An 18253-nucleotide genomic window follows, 5' to 3' on the forward strand; every position below is an offset into this window, starting at 1 on the left:
GATTACCAAGTTCACTCGGTGCCTATGAAACAACAGATGACTGGACCCTGTCTATAGAGTCTTATATAATACCTTGACTGAACTCTGGCTACAATCATCTATGGCTTAACTGGACTTTGTCTGTACTTGTGTTCATATGGCTTGACTGGCCATTATGAAAATTTCTGAATGCTTGCATGCCCCACAACATGGAGATCTAAACAGGGACATGGTTCTAGGGTTATAACAATTGCCCCAATAGTCACCCCAACACAGAGCCCAAACAGGGACAAGGTTTCCCCGTGCAACAATACCCCAATAGGCAGCCCTAATAAGGACAAGGTTCTAGGCTTGCAACAAGTGCCTCAGTAGTCACACAACACAGAGCCCTGATAGGAACAAGGTTCTAGGCTTGCAACAAGTGCCTCAGTAGTCACACAACACAGAGCCCTGATAGGAACAAGGTTCTAGGCTTGCAACAAGTGCCTCAGTAGTCACACAACACAGAGCCCTGATAGGAACAAGGTTCTAGGCTTGCAACAAGTGCCCCAATAGTCACGTAACACGGAGCCCTAATAGGAACAAGGTTCTAGGCTTGCAACAAGTGCCCCAGTAGTCACACAACACAGAGCCCTAATAGGAACAAGGTTCTAGGCTTGCAACAAGTGCCTCAGTAGTCACACAACACAGAGCCCTGATAGGAACAAGGTTCTAGGCTTGCAACAAGTGCCCCAATAGTCACGTAACACGGAGCCCTAATAGGAACAAGGTTCTAGGCTTGCAACAAGTGCCCCAGTAGTCACACAACACAGAGCCCTAATAGGAACAAGGTTCTAGGCTTGCAACAAGTGCCCCAGTAGTCACACAACACAGAGCCCTAATAGGAACAAGGTTCTAGGCTTGCAACAAGTGCCCCAGTAGTCACACAACACAGAGCCCTGATAGGAACAAGGTTCTAGGCTTGCAACAAGTGCCCCAGTAGTCACACAACACGGAGCCCTAATAGGAACAAGGTTCTAGGCTTGCAACAAGTGCCCCAGTAGTCACACAACACAGAGCCCTGATAGGAACAAGGTTCTAGGCTTGCAACAAGTGCCCCAGTAGTCACACAACACAGAGCCCTAATAGGAACAAGGTTCTAGGCTTGCAACAAGTGCCTCAGTAGTCACACAACACAGAGCCCTGATAGGAACAAGGTTCTAGGCTTGCAACAAGTGCCCCAATAGTCACGTAACACGGAGCCCTAATAGGAACAAGGTTCTAGGCTTGCAACAAGTGCCCCAGTAGTCACACAACACAGAGCCCTAATAGGAACAAGGTTCTAGGCTTGCAACAAGTGCCCCAGTAGTCACACAACACAGAGCCCTAATAGGAACAAGGTTCTAGGCTTGCAACAAGTGCCCCAGTAGTCACACAACACAGAGCCCTGATAGGAACAAGGTTCTAGGCTTGCAACAAGTGCCCCAGTAGTCACACAACACGGAGCCCTAATAGGAACAAGGTTCTAGGCTTGCAACAAGTGCCCCAGTAGTCACACAACACAGAGCCCTAATAGGAACATGGTCTGCCTTTAAAACATACAGGAACAATCTGAAGCTGCTCACATACAGATATAAAAGATTTCAATGCACATAACGCCATATCCCATTGGTACCAGGCAATAAAGACTTATTTTATCAAATCATATATTTTCGTGACAGCTGCTTAAAGGATTTCTCTGACTAATTCTTTGGGGAAGGGAAAAATAGCAGCCTTCAAGCTAGACTTTTCATTTTGCACACTCGCGGAATAAATACGGTAGCAGTAATATATTTTATTCACCCCTTGTGTTCTCCCACAAACAAAAGTCCAGACTTGAGAGACGAACCCTGGAGGCAGAGCTGCGAGTGCATTCTATACGATGTAGTTTCACATCTCAGTCTATCCTCAAGAGTATCCCACTTGTCCAATTCATTTAATTTTCCTTTTTTTCATTCAAGCTATGAGGGGTTTATTCAATGCTATAGAGAGTCGGTGTTTTCCCTCTCCGCTCTGCTAATAAAGTTAGGAGGTTGGTGTCGTTTCCTTCACATTCGGGTCGCTAGTGATAAACTTGTCAGTTGAAACTAGACTGAGCTCTGTCTGGGGTAGATAACGTGGCCGTATTCATGCTTTAATCCAAACCGACTAATTCAGACGTATGTAACTACCACTGGTAGTTTCAGATTGGAAGAATATATTTACTTCGAAATCACAGACCAGCGATTCACAACCAGAGCGAAGATTTCCATAAGATTTACTTCTTTTCCTATATCAGTATGTAAACGAGATTTGAGAGAGGGAATATTTTTTTCTTGAATTTCAAATAGTGTGTACAGGGCGAGGAGTCACAGGATTAAACCATTTGGTCCCTTGGACAAGTCGTCCAAACTCAGAATGTCTGTGGTTCAAATGCAATCACAGGAACCGGACACTTTATGGCTGCTATAGTGGCACTCAACATGGGTCTGAGCACATCCATAGAACATTTGAGCAGGGTAAGTCTCATTACATTCCCCAGACATGCCTTCTGTTGATGGGGGAGTGTGAAGCAGGGAGAGTGTGAAGCAGGGTGTGAAGTCATCCCACAGATCACATTCTTATCTTGTCAGTTTCCCTGATCGGGTTAACTGCTTACGTCAAGTGGACAAGGTGTCTGACCTCAGATCAGAAGGTCCGTGGTTCGAAACCCATTGTGGGAAACATCAATTTTATGGCCACTACACATTGTAACCTGATCTCTCCCCTAATAGGTTAGGTCAGCAGTTCAAGTGTTAGCTCATCACACCAAAGTCCTGAGTTTGCTTCCCCATATGGTACAATGGATGAACCAAATCTGTTTCTAATCTAGCTCAAAATCGATCACTCTGAACAATGACTTGAAGGTTTACACACAGGATGGTGAAATATGGCAGTCATTGTACTTTGACAACTACTTTCTGAAAAAAGCCATAAAGCTTGTCAGTCTAAACTACTTGACCTGTGGATAATTTCAAGAAGAAGTTACTTGTGGGTATTGACCAACACCAGGCACGTTGGTTCCGATTCTGTCTGACTTTTTCCTGTAGTGTCTGGTAACGTGGAGAAACATCCTCCATCATTTTGAGTACTGTTCCACAGATATCATTCCCCCAGTGACTAATGTCACTTTCCAACTTGAAAACAATCAACTGACATAAATCATAGTGTTCGGGAGGCTATGATTGATTCTGATGAAAAGCAGATAAAAAGGTGTCCTTACCTGATTCCCGCAATGAAGACAGTATCCTCCTTGAAGGATGGTGTCACCATGCAGATAGCAGCATCACTTGGACGATAGCATCACTTGGAAGGTAGCATCACCTGCAAGATCCATATGATGGGAATAGAGATACACAAGAAATGAAAGATGAGGTGAAAAGGGGTTTAACATTATCTCACTTGTATAGTGAAGTGCATGCGCATGTGTGTGTGGCTGCTTGAACCTGTCCTGACGTATGCTGGTTTTGAGGTGCTATACCATTTTGCAGTTTAACATGAATACCTCAATCAGCCACGGTATATCGACTCAAGAGCCAACCAGTCCTTGTTTTATCCCCTTAATGTCTTGCGCCAAACTGGGTAACAACAAGTACACTCATTTAAAGCGGCCACGTAACCGAACCACGGACCCTCCGTCCTCCCGACAGGCGCCCTATCCACGCAGGGAGTGGAGACTAACATTGGAGGACAGGTTGGAAAGATGGTTCAGTGGTGCTGGAGGGAAGGACAGGGTTGGGCAATTTTGTAAATATGTGGGGTTGGGTGGTACTAATTTTAGGTGGGATAGCGAAGTGGGGTGAGATTTAAGACATGGAGTGGCTGAGGGTGGTGGGTTGGGTGTTGTGGAGTGTGGTGGGGAGATGCATGGTCCAGTAAGATTATTTTCTGTGGGGAATACATAACACCTTCCACAAAACACACTGAGATTCACAAGCAACACCTTCAGGCGTGTTGAAAAATGTCTCATCATTCAGTGAGTATCTTCCAACCTCTCCAAAGCCAGAAAAAAAGAGTCTATGAATAGTTGCAAAGGTATCACGCTTGTAATACTCAAGGGGTTTCTGATAAATTGTTTCCCTCTGCTTCTGACACTTAGTGGCTAAATTGTCTGGGAGGAAGTCGAAACATTTTGTCACCACATAACCTAATGGGGAATATCTCGGTTCAACCATAAATAGTAAAAAAGGGCTTTCTATTTAGAGTGAGATCTTGAAATTCTGTTGATTAATGCTGGATCATGTAGAAATTGATGGCAAGCAACAAAACCGGTTCTCCAACAACATGACGGATCATTGCAATTAACCAACACGATACCACCGGATCTTAATGACAGACCATTTAACACCAGCGTTTATCAAAGCCAAGAAGACCCCAATGCTTTATAATCGTATGGCAAGATTTTCAGACAAATTGCTTTATAAGATTCACAGAGTGTTTTTTAAAGGCTCTATTTCCATGGGACTATTTCGGTCCAGTGTTAATGTCTCATATGGGCTGCTTATTATTGTTGCGTTGCAAAAAGGAAATTTCTCCGCATACCAGAGGTGAACAGTTGGTACCAAAGGGACAAAGACAGTTTGTGTGATTGTACAAGCACTGCAGTTGTCATGGGGGCACACTTCATATTGAACCATTGTGAACATGTCTATACGACAACAAACATCACAACGCTGACACTGTCAGCCTCGAATAGCAACAGGACGTACACAGTAAATGTTTGTCGCAAAAGTAAGAAACCTCGTTGGCCAACAAGCTCTGCATCAAAGATTTCCCCTCCTGCAACTCAGTACGCAAACAGCTGTAAACAATGAGATCAAATTGAGGCGGACTTATCTCAACGATGTCTAGACTAAGAGTTACGATTCAATGAAATTTTGTTGATCTGCGCTGATAGATGAAAAATCCATATCCACTTCAAAGTGAGAGTACAGTCTCTTTATTTGTGTATTGATTATTCTAAACACCCAGAGAATACAGCGATTCTAGGGGATTATCCCAGAGTGGAAATACTCCATCTTTAACTAGGTTTCTAGTTAGTGTATGTACACTAGTGTATGCGGTCTTCACTCTAGGCTTGTTCAAATGTAGTTAACTGGTAGTGTACACTAGTGTATGCGGTCTTCACTCTAGGCTTGTTCAAATGTAGTTAACTGGTAGTGTACACTAGTGTATGCGGTCTTCACTCTAGGCTTGTTCAAATGTAGTTAACTGGTAGTGTTCACTAGTGTATGTGGTCTTCACTCTAGGCTTGTTCAAATGTAGTTAACTGGTAGTGATCACTAGTGTATGCGGTCTTCACTCTAGGCTTGTTCAAATGTAGTTAACTGGTAGTGTTCACTAGTGTATGCGGTCTTCACTCTAGGCTTGTTCAAATGTAGTTAACTGGTAGTGTACACTAGTGTATGCGGTCTTCACTCTAGGCTTGTTCAAATGTAGTTAACTGGTAGTGTTCACTAGTGTATGCGGTCTTCACTCTAGGCTTGTTCAAATGTAGTTAACTGGTAGTGTACACTAGTGTATGCGGTCTTCACTCTAGGCTTGTTCAAATGTAGTTAACTGGTAGTGTACACTAGTGTATGCGGTCTTCACTCTAGGCTTGTTCAAATGTAGTTAACTGGTAGTGTACACTAGTGTATGCGGTCTTCACTCTAGGCTTGTTCAAATGTAGTTAACTGGTAGTGTACACTAGTGTATGTGGTCTTCACTCTAGGCTTGTTCAAATGTAGTTAACTGGTAGTGTACACTAGTGTATGCGGTCTTCACTCTAGGCTTGTTCAAATGTAGTTAACTGGTAGTGTACACTAGTGTATGCGGTCTTCACTCTAGGCTTGTTCAAATGTAGTTAACTGGTAGTGTACACTAGTGTATGCGGTCTTCACTCTAGGCTTGTTCAAATGTAGTTAACTGGTAGTGTACACTAGTGTATGCGGTCTTCACTCTAGGCTTGTTCAAATGTAGTTAACTGGTAGTGTACACTAGTGTATGCGGTCTTCACTCTAGGCTTGTTCAAATGTAGTTAACTGGTAGTGTACACTAGTGTATGCAGTCTTCATTCTGGTTTGTTTGTTTGTTGTTTAACGCTGCACTCAGCAATATTCCAGCCATATGACAACAGTCTGTAAATAATCGAGCCTGGACCAGACAATCCAAGGATTGATATCAAGAGCATCGATCCACGCAATTGGGATCAATGACATGCATCAACCAAGTCAGCTAGTCTGACCACCTGATCCCATAAGTCGCCTCTTACGACAAGCAAAGTTGTCTTTTACTGCAAGCATGCTGAAGATCTGTTCTCCCCGCATCTTCACTGGTCCTTCATTCTGGCCATCATCGTCGTCTTCATCATCATCATCATCATCATCATCATCAATATTGTTTTGGCCATAGTTTCATGCCATAATCATTACAACTCAACAATCAAGTTCATTAGTCTACAAGAAATACTTGTGAGATAAAAATCTCACATTTTGCTTGCTAAGTAGGTCTGTGTTATTCTTGTCAAAACCAAAAGAACTTTAAATGTAGAGCTGCAGAACAGTTGGTCCTACACTACCACATGGGCAGGAAGGATCACCCTATATTGGCTGATGTCTCATCCCTCAAAGCTAAAAATATGACCAAAACTTGTCAATTTCACTCGAGATAAATCAGAAGATTCAAATCTCCCTGGCAACAGAACATGATAAACTGATACGAAGTATGATGATTAAAATTGATTTTGTCTGCACGATAAATCAAATTCATCTACACACCTAAATACATGATACGATTCTTGACTTGAGAGTCGAGAGGGAGCCTTGTGATGGTTGTGTGTTTGTAGTTCACCACCACGCACAATATACTAGCTGGAAGATTGTAACCCCTAAATAATCAAGTCTGGATCACACAATCCAGTGATTGGTATTACAAGGATCATCCTCAGGGAGGAAAATGGCTGACTTTGACATTGTTGGCAATACTTTATTCATCTCTAATACATTGTTTAATATAATTATCAAGCCTAAGATTTCGGTATACTACTGCAATACAACTAATAATTGACACCTATCTAAATAGTGGCAATAGTGATGCCATGCCATCAACCAAGGCACCAGGGCTAAAAGTCTAAGCAAAATATACAATTTTGGACTGATAGTCATTCACCATTATATGCACACACAGCATTCTCCAGCTATTTGATTTGTACACATGTAAACCCACACAGAACTCAATGGCTGCATAGAAACTAACTGGTTTAGTCCACTTGTCCTTATAATGATTTCATATAGCAAAATGCTCAATAATGGCAAATTTCGACTAGTCCTAATGATACCTTACTATTGGGCAGATTGGCAAGGACTATGAGACTTGTGCCAGTTTTGAACGATAGGACGGTACTCTCTTTGGCTGCAGGTGACATGGCACCCAAAGAGAGAGAATGTATGAAAAATCCACAACAACTACTGACGCTGACATACTTTCTACCTTCAGAACTTGGCATTTGAGTTCGTTTCAAGATACAAAAATCAGATATGCTGGTTGCAAAGTTCAGCAACCTCCTATTTATTTGTCATCAGATGTTCATACAGAGAGCTATTATGTCAGAGTCAGAGATCTGATTTCAGAGAGATAACTACCTGTCCCAACATAGTGCTTACTGATGGGTTTCAGAGTGTTGACTGCTGTGTGTCAAGGTCAATCAAGAAGGGGGATATTTGCACTAACATATAGTCTATGAAGTCTTTTATTGCACAATACGTTTCTCTCCTCCAAAATTAAAACAAATCATTTTCCTGATGCCTCTACACTTGCTTATATAGGAATCCAGAATGGTTTTGTTTTTACCAAATACATATATTCCAGCCTTGGAGCAAGAGTAGGTGACACTGTCACATTATTTCAGAATACTGAATGTCTTCATATATAAGGTCTTCCTACAACTATTTTCTTACATCTGACAATGGCCTCTGGCCTCAAAAGACACAACATCGTGACAAGTGAAGTCAAGGATGAAATCCTTGACATTTGGGATTCATCATGTGGTAACATGATCATTGTGGTCATGTCCAAAGAAAAATCAAAGCACTTGATATCAACAGTTTTATATCTTCAGTCCAAAAATAAAAATATTAAAGACTGCTGTGTGGGCAAAACATTGTCTTAATTGTATGGACAAACGTCAAGCCAACAAATGCAACTATGACTGGATTGTGTGCATGAAGGATAGTCGGCAGCAGACCGAAGTACTGCAGTACTGTATAGTAAGCAGCCCCCTCTAGCGGATTCAGTATTTTTGGGGGAAAAAATTTCAATTATGTGCCGAAAAAAATCATGCTGTACCCCTTCAGCAAATTCTGGTAAACGAACGGGTGATGAGAAACTTGGTCAGTACAAATTTGAAATGTGAGTTAAAAAAAAATCACCAGACATGTTGATTTACCGTTTAAGCTGTATTGTTTTTTACATGCAGGGATTAAGATTACCTTGTGTATTTTCTTGTAAACTACGCCAAAAACAGCAGTCAGCTGTACTCACGTTTTCTTGAAATCTACCGGTGATTTTACTAAACTCACACTTCAGACTAGTAGCTATTCTGTCTCCCAGGCCCTAGGGAATAAATTACAAGACAAGAGGATAAAGTCATCAATATCCCGAAAAGGTTAAATACTTGTGGTGAATAAATATATGAAACTTGTTGCCATGGAATATCTATAGTTATAATAAAAATCCCAAACAAACAAAAGGCACCAGTTCACAAATAGGCCTATCTATGTGCCAAGTTTGGGAAAGAAATATTGTACCTTTTTGAAGATCTGCTCCGGAAACTAGCACTACTACCATTTCCAGCCTAATTTGAAAAATACATTTTTAAATAGTCCGAAACTTATCAAAAGGAACCAGTTCACCACTAGACCTATCTATGTGCCAAGTTTGGTGAAGAAATATTGCACAGTTTTGAAGATCTGCTCCGCAAATGAGCACTCCCGCCATTTTAAGACTCAGGCTTAATTTGGTCTAGTGGCTAAAGTCACAGACGGCGATCGAGAAAAAATGTTGATTGTTAGCCCCATAAAGGCTCTTAGCATCATTTTCACAAGATTTTAGTGTTATGTTATTGACCATCATCAGCTGAGCTTACTAGACTGAAACAGAATTTTACTAGACTCTGGCTTCAGACAAGTGGCTAAAGTCACATGTGGCAATTACTGAGCAACATTATCGATCATTGCCAGGGCGTGGTCCTTGTCTAGTCTCATGCAGAGGGCTACATTAAATATAAATCATACAGCCTCGTCCGTTAGATAAAGTCATTTATTACAACAATAAAACTTTCCAGCCGCATCAACTGACTGGAGCCATTAGTGAAGCCATTTCGTAACGATACTCACAGTATTCCATCTCTGGTTAGTTTTTCCCTGATCCATTTATCAATATCCGAGAGTCTGGTTTTTCTAATAATGTTAAAACATTGAAAAATGAGATTCTATAGATTCAGTCTAATGGAGACCCCGCTCTAGATGGTTGATTCTGAAGCAGTTAACCCTTTATGTCCAACATGGCTGTGCAGTCTAAGAAATTAGGCACAGAAAACCTTCTATACATAATATTCTAGTTAACGGAGATAGGGGTGCATGAGTCAAATACTTTACCATCAAACCTCACAAAAACTTTTCTAAGTATAATATTTTTTATTTGCCTCAGGCTTCAGACTAGTGTCTTTATGTGAAATATTGTCTTTAATTAGTGTATTCATTAATGTCTATATTGATGACATCAAAAACTTTGTGTTAGCAAATAAGGCGGGTTATGTAAGACAGGAGTCAAACGTGCCAGAACCTTTAAACGCCAGAGAGTTTAACCCAGAGGTGAATATGTTCTATCTGGAAGGATCTTGTCTTGTAATAAAACTCGTCAACAAGCCAGGTGCCTGGCCTGTATAAGAGGAACTAAGTTGGCATCACAAATATATTGTATTCCCTTGGAAAATCTCCAATCTGGTCAAACTTGACCAGCTGTCTGATTGACTGTTTGTTTGTTTGTTTGTTTGTTTGTTGTTTAACGCCACACTCAGCACTATTCCAGCTGTATGATGGCAGTCTGTAAATAATCGTGTCGGGACCAGACAATAAAGTGATCGACATCATGAGCATCAGCCTACCCAATTTGGATACAATGACATGCATCAGCCAAGTCAGCAAGCCTGACCACCTGATCCTGTTAGTTGCCTCTTACGACAAGCATAGTCACCTTTTATGGCAAGCATGGGTTCCTGAAGACCTATTCTATCCTGCATCTTCGCGGGTCCTCATAGCCTCTGACAGGACAGGCTGTAAACAGGACAGAGGTATGTGGTGGAAGAACTAAGGCAGGGTGTTGGATAAATGTATTTTCACACACTTTTCATGAAGTATTTTCACTAGTACCGTGTATTCAGGATCACATCACCACCCTTGAACATTGCTGTTTATCTAAAATATAACTGCATTCTCTGAAATTAAGCATGGGCAAGCTACAACCTGGTAAAAACTCAAGATTTTGAGTTCCCTTAATTTAAGTACTATGTTTAGGGGCTATACTTTTGGAAGCCAGGACAATGTAAAAGTAGGGGATATATCGAGACCTGCTCAGAGGCTGATATTCAACAATTTTCCACACTGGAATTAACTAATTCCCATTTCATGTTATAACAAAAACTAATGAGATGCCTTGGTTAAAGGTAGTTTTATTTCACTGAAAGCAGGACCACTAAAGAGGTACAGACTTGACTTCAGTCTCACAGTATTGAACTGAATGCAATATCAAAATACAATGTTAAAATAACTGTGAACTTAAGAAAACCAAAACTTCAAACATCCGAGTTTTGAACAAAAGAATTTTTCTTTTACCAATTTGGCTCACAAGGGAACTTTGTTTGAAATCCTAGATAAAACCCTGAACTGCCACAGCAGACCTATAACATAGCATGCATTGCTCAGCACCACCCTAAAAGAGTTAAGTTGTCATAATGGATGTCTAGAGATCATTTTCCACCTCCAGACATAAACCGAACTTGTTTTTTCCAATTTAACCTTAGTGCCGACCCGTAATGCTGCAACATAAGAATTCTTGATAGAGCTAAAAACAGATGGGATCAAATTTCTTTTCAACTGATGATCATTTTACATGTTTATGAATAAAATATCTTTAAACAAATTCCTTTCCAAATATGAAACAACCGCTTGTAATTGAACACACGACAAATGTTAACCCTCGTCACAGACAAATTAAGAATTAAGCGATTGTGGTTCTTTTTTCAAATCTCAAGAAGGTATCATTCTGAGGATATCTTCAGCACAAGATATGGACTTTATAGTCTTAATACCAAGAAGTACACCAATATTCCCAACACTGACTGCACAAATCAGTAACTAAATGCTTCATCATTAGCTCATTCAATGTTGACAAAATCAATTCTGGGCAATCAATAATATGTTGTTTTGTCTGGTAAATATGCAGTGTTTCAAGGGGACCCATAAAAGTCTAGATTTATCAACTTAATTGACATTCAATTTGTCTGAGAGAAGTCCCATGTGAAATCCTTTATAAAAACGGATGATTATGCAGAAAATAATCGTCATTTGTGACAGACAGTTTCAGTTGCAGGGATCTTGGTCGACCAATCTGCGAATCCTAGCTACTCTCGGTAATACATTGTGGACTCTAAAGTATTAAAACGAGGGTAGGGTGAACAGTAAATACGATACAAAGTATGTATGATTCCTTGTGCTTATCATAGATGTGATTTCTTCATCTGAATCCCAGGGGGCACAGGTGGCTTAGTCGTCTTAGTACAGCCGTTCTCTGTGCATCCCATTGGCAAGCCAGAATCCCAGGTTTCTATGTCTAGGCACCATACCTGTGCTTGTGGGTTTCAACAAAGTGGTAAACATCTGAGACCTGCATTACTTCCATCCCACATTCAGCTGACAAGCTGTGATGTAAGTTGAATACTGTTTAAATCCCAAACATGCATCTCAAACATGTCTCCCCACCATACATCTCAAACATGTCTCCCACCATGCATCACAAACATGTCTCCCACCATACATCTCAAACATGTCTCCCACCATGCACCTCAAACATGTCTCCCACCATGCATCACAAACATGTCTCCCACCATACATCTCCGACATGTCTCCCACCATGCATCACAAACATGTCTCCCACCATGCACCTCAAACATGTCTCCCACCATGTATCTCAAACATGTCTCCCACCATGTAACACAAACATGTCTCCCACCATGCATCACAAACATGTCTCCCACCATGCACCTCAAACATGTCTCCCAGCATGCACCTCAAACATGTCTCCCAGCATGCACCTCAAACATGTCTCCCACCATACATCTCCAACATGTCTCCCACCATGCATCACAAACACGTCTCCCACCATGCACCTCAAACATGTCTCCCACCATGTATCTCAAACATGTCTCCCACCATGCAACACAAACATGTCTCCCACCATGCAACACAAACATGTCTCCCACCATGCACCTCAAACATGTCTCCCACCATGCAACACAAACATGTCTCCCAGCATGCATCACAAACATGTCTCCCAGCATGCACCTCAAACATGTCTCCAACCATGCACCTCAAACATGTCTCCCAGCATGCATCTCAAACATGTCTCCCACCATGCATCTCAAACATGTCTCCCCACCATGCACCTCAAACATGTCTCCCACCATGCAACACAAACATGTCTCCCACCATGCATCACAAACATGTCTCCCACCATGCACCTCAAACATGTCTCCCACCATGTATCCCAAACATGTCTCCCACCATGCACCTCAAACATGTCTCCCAGCATGCACCTCAAACATGTCTCCAACCATGCACCTCAAACATGTCTCCCAGCATGCATCTCAAACATGTCTCCCACCATGCACCTCAAACATGTCTCCCAGCATGCACCCGAACACAAACAGATATATCCCAACGTTACAGTCAGCCCCATCCACCCCACTCCATCCTGGTCTTCATCCACCTCATGCAGCCACCAGAACAAGTGTTCTCAGACTGCCCGCTCCTGTTTATCTCGATGATGTCCAATTATCCCATAATGATATCAGGTGTAAACAATTTCCGCCCTAATCGCCTTTTTCTACAAGCTCTTTTTATTTCCATTAAGTATTTCTGTCATCAGGACTGCTGTTAATTTCTGTCTCGGCTCGATGGCTTCACAATACCAGAATACACTGGCGAGGTATTTGTCACTTTAGCTTAGGACAAGATTTACATTACACGCTGTTTTCAATACAAATATCTCCTTATGCAAGTATGGATTAGTTTTGCATAAATAACACATTTTTGTCGTCTGCGTATTCCTCGTGGATCCATTCAGGACTAATGCCATCACTGGTCAACCAGCTCCCTATTAGAGTGTCGGAGAGCTCCCGACAGTTCTCAATATCACATACTCCCTGTCCTTCCTGACTTGTAGATTTGTTACTGAGACAGCCTATGATGTGATTGTCAGAAGCCAGTGTCTAATCGGAATGCTTTCGGTCAAGCAGGTTCTGCGAATAATGGTCTATAAGGGAATTAAAACATTGAGTGAAAATATTCTGAAAATACAACTTTCGCTATTGTAGCTCAGTTTTTCTGTGAACCACTCTGTTCCCGCGTAACTTGTATTTCTATTTGTTATGGTGAACTTACAGCTAATACCTGTACCGTGAAGACACATACACCCATCTCCCATACCCTAACCCTGACCTGTAGCCCCCCTCATCAATGTGCACATGTAGAACACACTATGAGACTTGACGGCTGACAAGGCCACTATTGTTTTCATTACCCTGATATTGGCCGATGGGCTAATGGCTGCCGGAGTCCCCAAGATAATTGCTAGGTTCAGCGGGCCATACATAAACACTTGAATGGCCAGTTCACAGTCGTGAAGCCTTTGTAGAAATCAGCACAAATCTGATTTAGAAATGGTCTTGAAATTGTGACCCCAGCTAAAACTGCCCAAGGCTTGAGATTCTTAAATGAGTGTATGTCTTGGAAGTGGGTCACGCCAGGTCGTTCACACTGAATAAGCGGTAGCAAACACTATCTCCACTCTGCTGGCCTTGTGCTGGCTGATTATTGTGATATTACTTGTGAGTGAAAAACGCTAGCTGAAATTGAAACTGCCATGAATATAGCTTGGGTCTTGTTGGTAAAGTTGTGGAATAACAATTTCTGGTAACTGGCTCTTCTCTATCATAATTCATTTTTGTTGTAAAATTGAGTGGGTGGGTGGGTGAGTGAGTGAGTAGGTGGATGGGTGGGTGGGTGAGTGAGTGAGTGAGTGACAGAGTGAGTGAGTGAGTGAGTGAGTGAGTGAGTGACCGAGTGAGTGAGCGAGCAAGCCAGCACTCCTTGGTGTCCACTAATATCCATAGCGACACAAACATTAATAAAAACCCAATCAGACCTTCAAATAGCTCTTATCCTCTTAAAGTCCTTTCAAACCTATATAAAACCAAACTAATTTGCTTAACTGCCATTTCTAATACCTCTCGACCTGACTTTCTCAGCCTAGCTTTCAAAGCACAGCAGTGGCCTAATTGTTAGTCTGTTGGTAAAACAAACTCACAAACAATACTTTATTAGTTGATACGAGACTCGGATCTATAAAACTAACATTATACAACACCTAAATATCTGATCAGCTGGGTATATCGGTGGTCAGAATTAGAGAAATATGGTTGACAGACAGTCGATTCTAGATATTGATGTTTTACTCCTCGCCGTCTAACAGATTAGTTAATACAATTTCATTCAATCATAAACATATCATCAGTCCCACCAACTCTAATTTCTGCAGAAATAACTTTCTTATTTTCGTCCGTCTGTATAATGAAATATCGTAATTTGAAATAGGGTGTGATTGCTTGGGGCCACGGCTGATATTCTGGATAGGCAAATTCCTTCCCATGTCTTATAGAGTGGCTAACCGGCAGTAAAATCAATCTTCGAGTCGAGACTGTTCACATTAGCCCGATAACGACTTAAAGCCATTACCGTTGCCATTGCATCCTATCCCCCAGTACAAACAATAGCTCACGTTTTAAGTTGGGTGAAAATCTTACCGAGCGGCTGCTATTTAGAAGAAAAAAAAACGTGTCTAAGAATACTGTTACTTGGTGATGGCTTGTTTGACAACGAAAAGGCGTCACATCAAAATACTCGTAACGGCCTTTACACGATCAGCAGCTGACAAATGGGCCAAGGATGGAGAAGTCTTCAGTTTTTTCACTAGAATGAGGGGTAAAGGGAGCAGCAATTGGTTGTGATTGGTACGTGCCAGGTCGGGAGATTTAAGCCAATACTGCGGTGTAGCGGCTTCTTAGTCCTAGATTTAGTGCTGCGTAAGGGAGAGCTCGCCACGCTACGGCAGGGAGCTAGTGATTGTTTGTCTGAATGGTGAAGGGCCTTCGCTTTATTGGACGTCCGAATTTGACACATTGTTGGTAGTATATTGGCTGCCTTCTCTCTTCATCATGTAGATCCACAAAGATGGCGAGACAGGTTTTTTTAAAACTTTCATCGTAAACTGTTACATACTCAAGCCACGACTGATAACATGGCTTAAAGTCATGATTGGATATCAAACGTGAAAATTACATTTAAAAAACAATGATGGATTTTCCTTCTTGTTTGACAGTGTTAGGGGCAGATGAAAGCAAATGTTGAAGGGAGATACTTCGAATGTCTGGGGTGATGGCAAGAATGGGAGCATGATTTGGATTTGAATGGAGTTGAACTGAGGCTGGGGTGGGGTTTATTTGGGCTGAAGGAGAAACAGGGTGGGGTTTGGGTTGAGTCTCGGGTGGATTGGGGAATGGGTTGAGGGTGTGGTCATTTGGTTGAGGGTGGGGAATGGGTTGAGAGTGGATTGGGGAATGGGTTGAGGGTGTGGTCATTTGGTTGAGGGTGGGGAATGGGTTGAGGGTGGGGTGGGGTGGGGAATGGGTTGAGGGTGGGGTGGGGTGGGGAATGGGTCGAGACTTGGGTGGGGGGAATGGGTTGAGACTTGGACTGGGGAGGGGAATGGGTTGAGACTTGGACTGGGGAGGGGAATGGGTTGAGACTGGGACTGGGGAGGGGAATGGGTTGAGACTGGGACTGGGGAGGGGAATGGGTTGAGACTGGGACTGGGGAGGGAAATGGGCTGAATCTGGGGTGGGGAATGGGCTGAATCTGGGGTGGGGAATGGGCTGAATCAGGGGTTGGGAATGGGCTGAATCTGGGGTGGGGAATGGGCTGAATCTGGGGTGGGGAATGGGCTGAATCTGGGGTGGGGAATGGGCTGAATCAGGGGTTGGGAATGGGCTGAATCTGGGGTGGGGAATGGGCTGAATCAGGGGTGGGGAATGGGCTGAATCAGGGGTTGGGAATGGGCTGAATCTGGGGTGGGGAATGGGCTGAATCAGGGGTGGGGAATGGGTTGAGACTTGGGTGAGGGGAATGGGTTGAGACTGGGACTGGGGAGGGGAATGGGTTGAGACTGGGACTGGGGAGGGGAATGGGTTGAGACTGGGACTGGGGAGGGGAATGGGTTGAGACTGGGACTGGGGAGGGGAATGGGTTGAGACTGGGACTGGGGAGGGGAATGGGTTGAGACTTGGACTGGGGAGGGGAATGGGTTGAGACTGGGACTGGGGAGGGGAATGGGTTGAGACTGGGACTGGGGAGGGGAATGGGTTGAGACTTGGACTGGGGAGGGGAATGGGTTGAGACTGGGACTGGGGAGGAGAATGGGTTGAGACTGGGACTGGGGAGGGGAATGGGTTGAGACTTGGACTGGGGAGGGGAATGGGTTGAGACTGGGACTGGGGAGGGGAATGGGTTAAGACTGGGACTGGGGAGGGGAATGGGCGGAATCTGGGGTGGGGAATGGGTCGAGACTTGGGTGGGGGGAATGGGTTGTGACTGGGAATGGGGAGGGGAATGGGTTGGGAATGAGGCTAACGGTGAGGAAAGGGGTGGGGAACAGGTGTGAATGAAGGATGGATGAATCTGAGGCTGAAAAAAATACCTAAAAAACATCTCATATGGATAAGTCATTTACAAAAACAAGATCGCAATGAAAAAAGAAGCCAGCTGATGTCACGTACCTGCATCTCTTGCAAACTCCACCAAGTAATCCCATCTGTCTTTCCTCCACTCCTCTGTCCATCCGTCAAGTGATTCACTCTTCACTTCATTAGCGAACCAGTGTGTCGATTGCACGATGTCTTCCATTGTACCTCTGCTGACCATGCTCCTCCGCCAGCTGCCGGGACCAGCTTCCCAGTGACCACGTCTCACCGATGTCTGGAAAAACATCAACGCACGATGTTTAGTAATAATACCAGGCGGGTGATATGTGTCTAATATAGCACTAATAGTAATAGCCCCATCACACATGAATGGGCCCAGTGAGTGGTAGCGTAGTGGACACAGAGAAAAGCAGGGGAGGACAACACCATTGGTCACATCTATCTAGTCCACAGCTCAAATAAAACTAGTCCACAGCTCCAATACAACTAGTCCACAGCTTGAATACAACAGTCCACAGCTCAAATACAACTAGTCCACAGCTCCAATACAACTAGTCCACAGCTCCAATACAACTAGTCCACAGCTCAAATACAAATAGTCCACAGCCAAAATACAACTAGTCCACAGCTCATATAACAATTAACAGCTCATTTCTGACTTATACCAGTCCACAGCTCATATCTAACAATAGATGGAAAATAGCGAGATGACCTCTGTTTGTTTGTTTGTTTGTTTGTTGTTTAACACTGCACTCAGCAATATTCCAGCTTAATGATGGCGGCCTGGAACAAAGCAAATCTGGACCAGAAAATTCAGCATTGCTATACACCATCGGAGTCTGATGACATGCCACCCGCACTGTGCCTGACCACCTGATCCATCACCTGGCTCTTACAACCAGCACAGCCTGCTGCTGACCAATTCCAACCCGGAATCCCCGCTATGACTCTGTTCCAAGTGCCTTCAAAAATGCATCAGTTCATGTGCTGACCAAAGTGTTTCGCATGTCACGTAAGCTCGAAACAATGATATATATGTCTTTAGTTACAATCATCATTATACACTGCAGTTCGAGTTATGTCTGTGATGACTGCAATCGCTCGATTACTACAGATCCGAAAGGAAATTATTTACTTAAGATGAAAAGACCACCATGGCTAATTACG

At 43.0% G+C, this 18253-nt stretch overlaps 2 protein-coding genes across 2 annotated transcripts in view; both read right to left on the minus strand.

The window, feature by feature from the left end:
• Positions 1-15670: 15670 nt before the first annotated feature.
• LOC139457266 (uncharacterized) lies at positions 15671-17288 on the minus strand. Its single transcript, XM_071238671.1, has 2 exons — positions 17162-17288; positions 15671-16905 (listed from the first exon to the last, which is right to left on the minus strand). The coding sequence occupies exons 1-2, from the start codon at positions 17286-17288 to the stop codon at positions 15671-15673; spliced, it is 1362 nt and encodes a 453-aa protein (XP_071094772.1).
• The window catches only part of LOC139458324 (uncharacterized), a 71142-nt gene continuing 69988 nt past the window's right edge, over positions 17100-18253 (minus strand). Inside the window, exon 5 of the mRNA XM_071239712.1 lies at positions 17100-17360. The gene's annotated coding sequence lies outside the window, so the exon portion shown is untranslated. The remainder of the gene's footprint in view (positions 17361-18253) is intronic.

This window comes from Haliotis cracherodii, unplaced genomic scaffold, assembly GCF_022045235.1.
Source record: "Haliotis cracherodii isolate W230 unplaced genomic scaffold, xgHalCrac1.p SCAF_12, whole genome shotgun sequence".
In the NCBI taxonomy this organism is placed as follows: Eukaryota; Metazoa; Mollusca; class Gastropoda; order Lepetellida; family Haliotidae; genus Haliotis; species Haliotis cracherodii.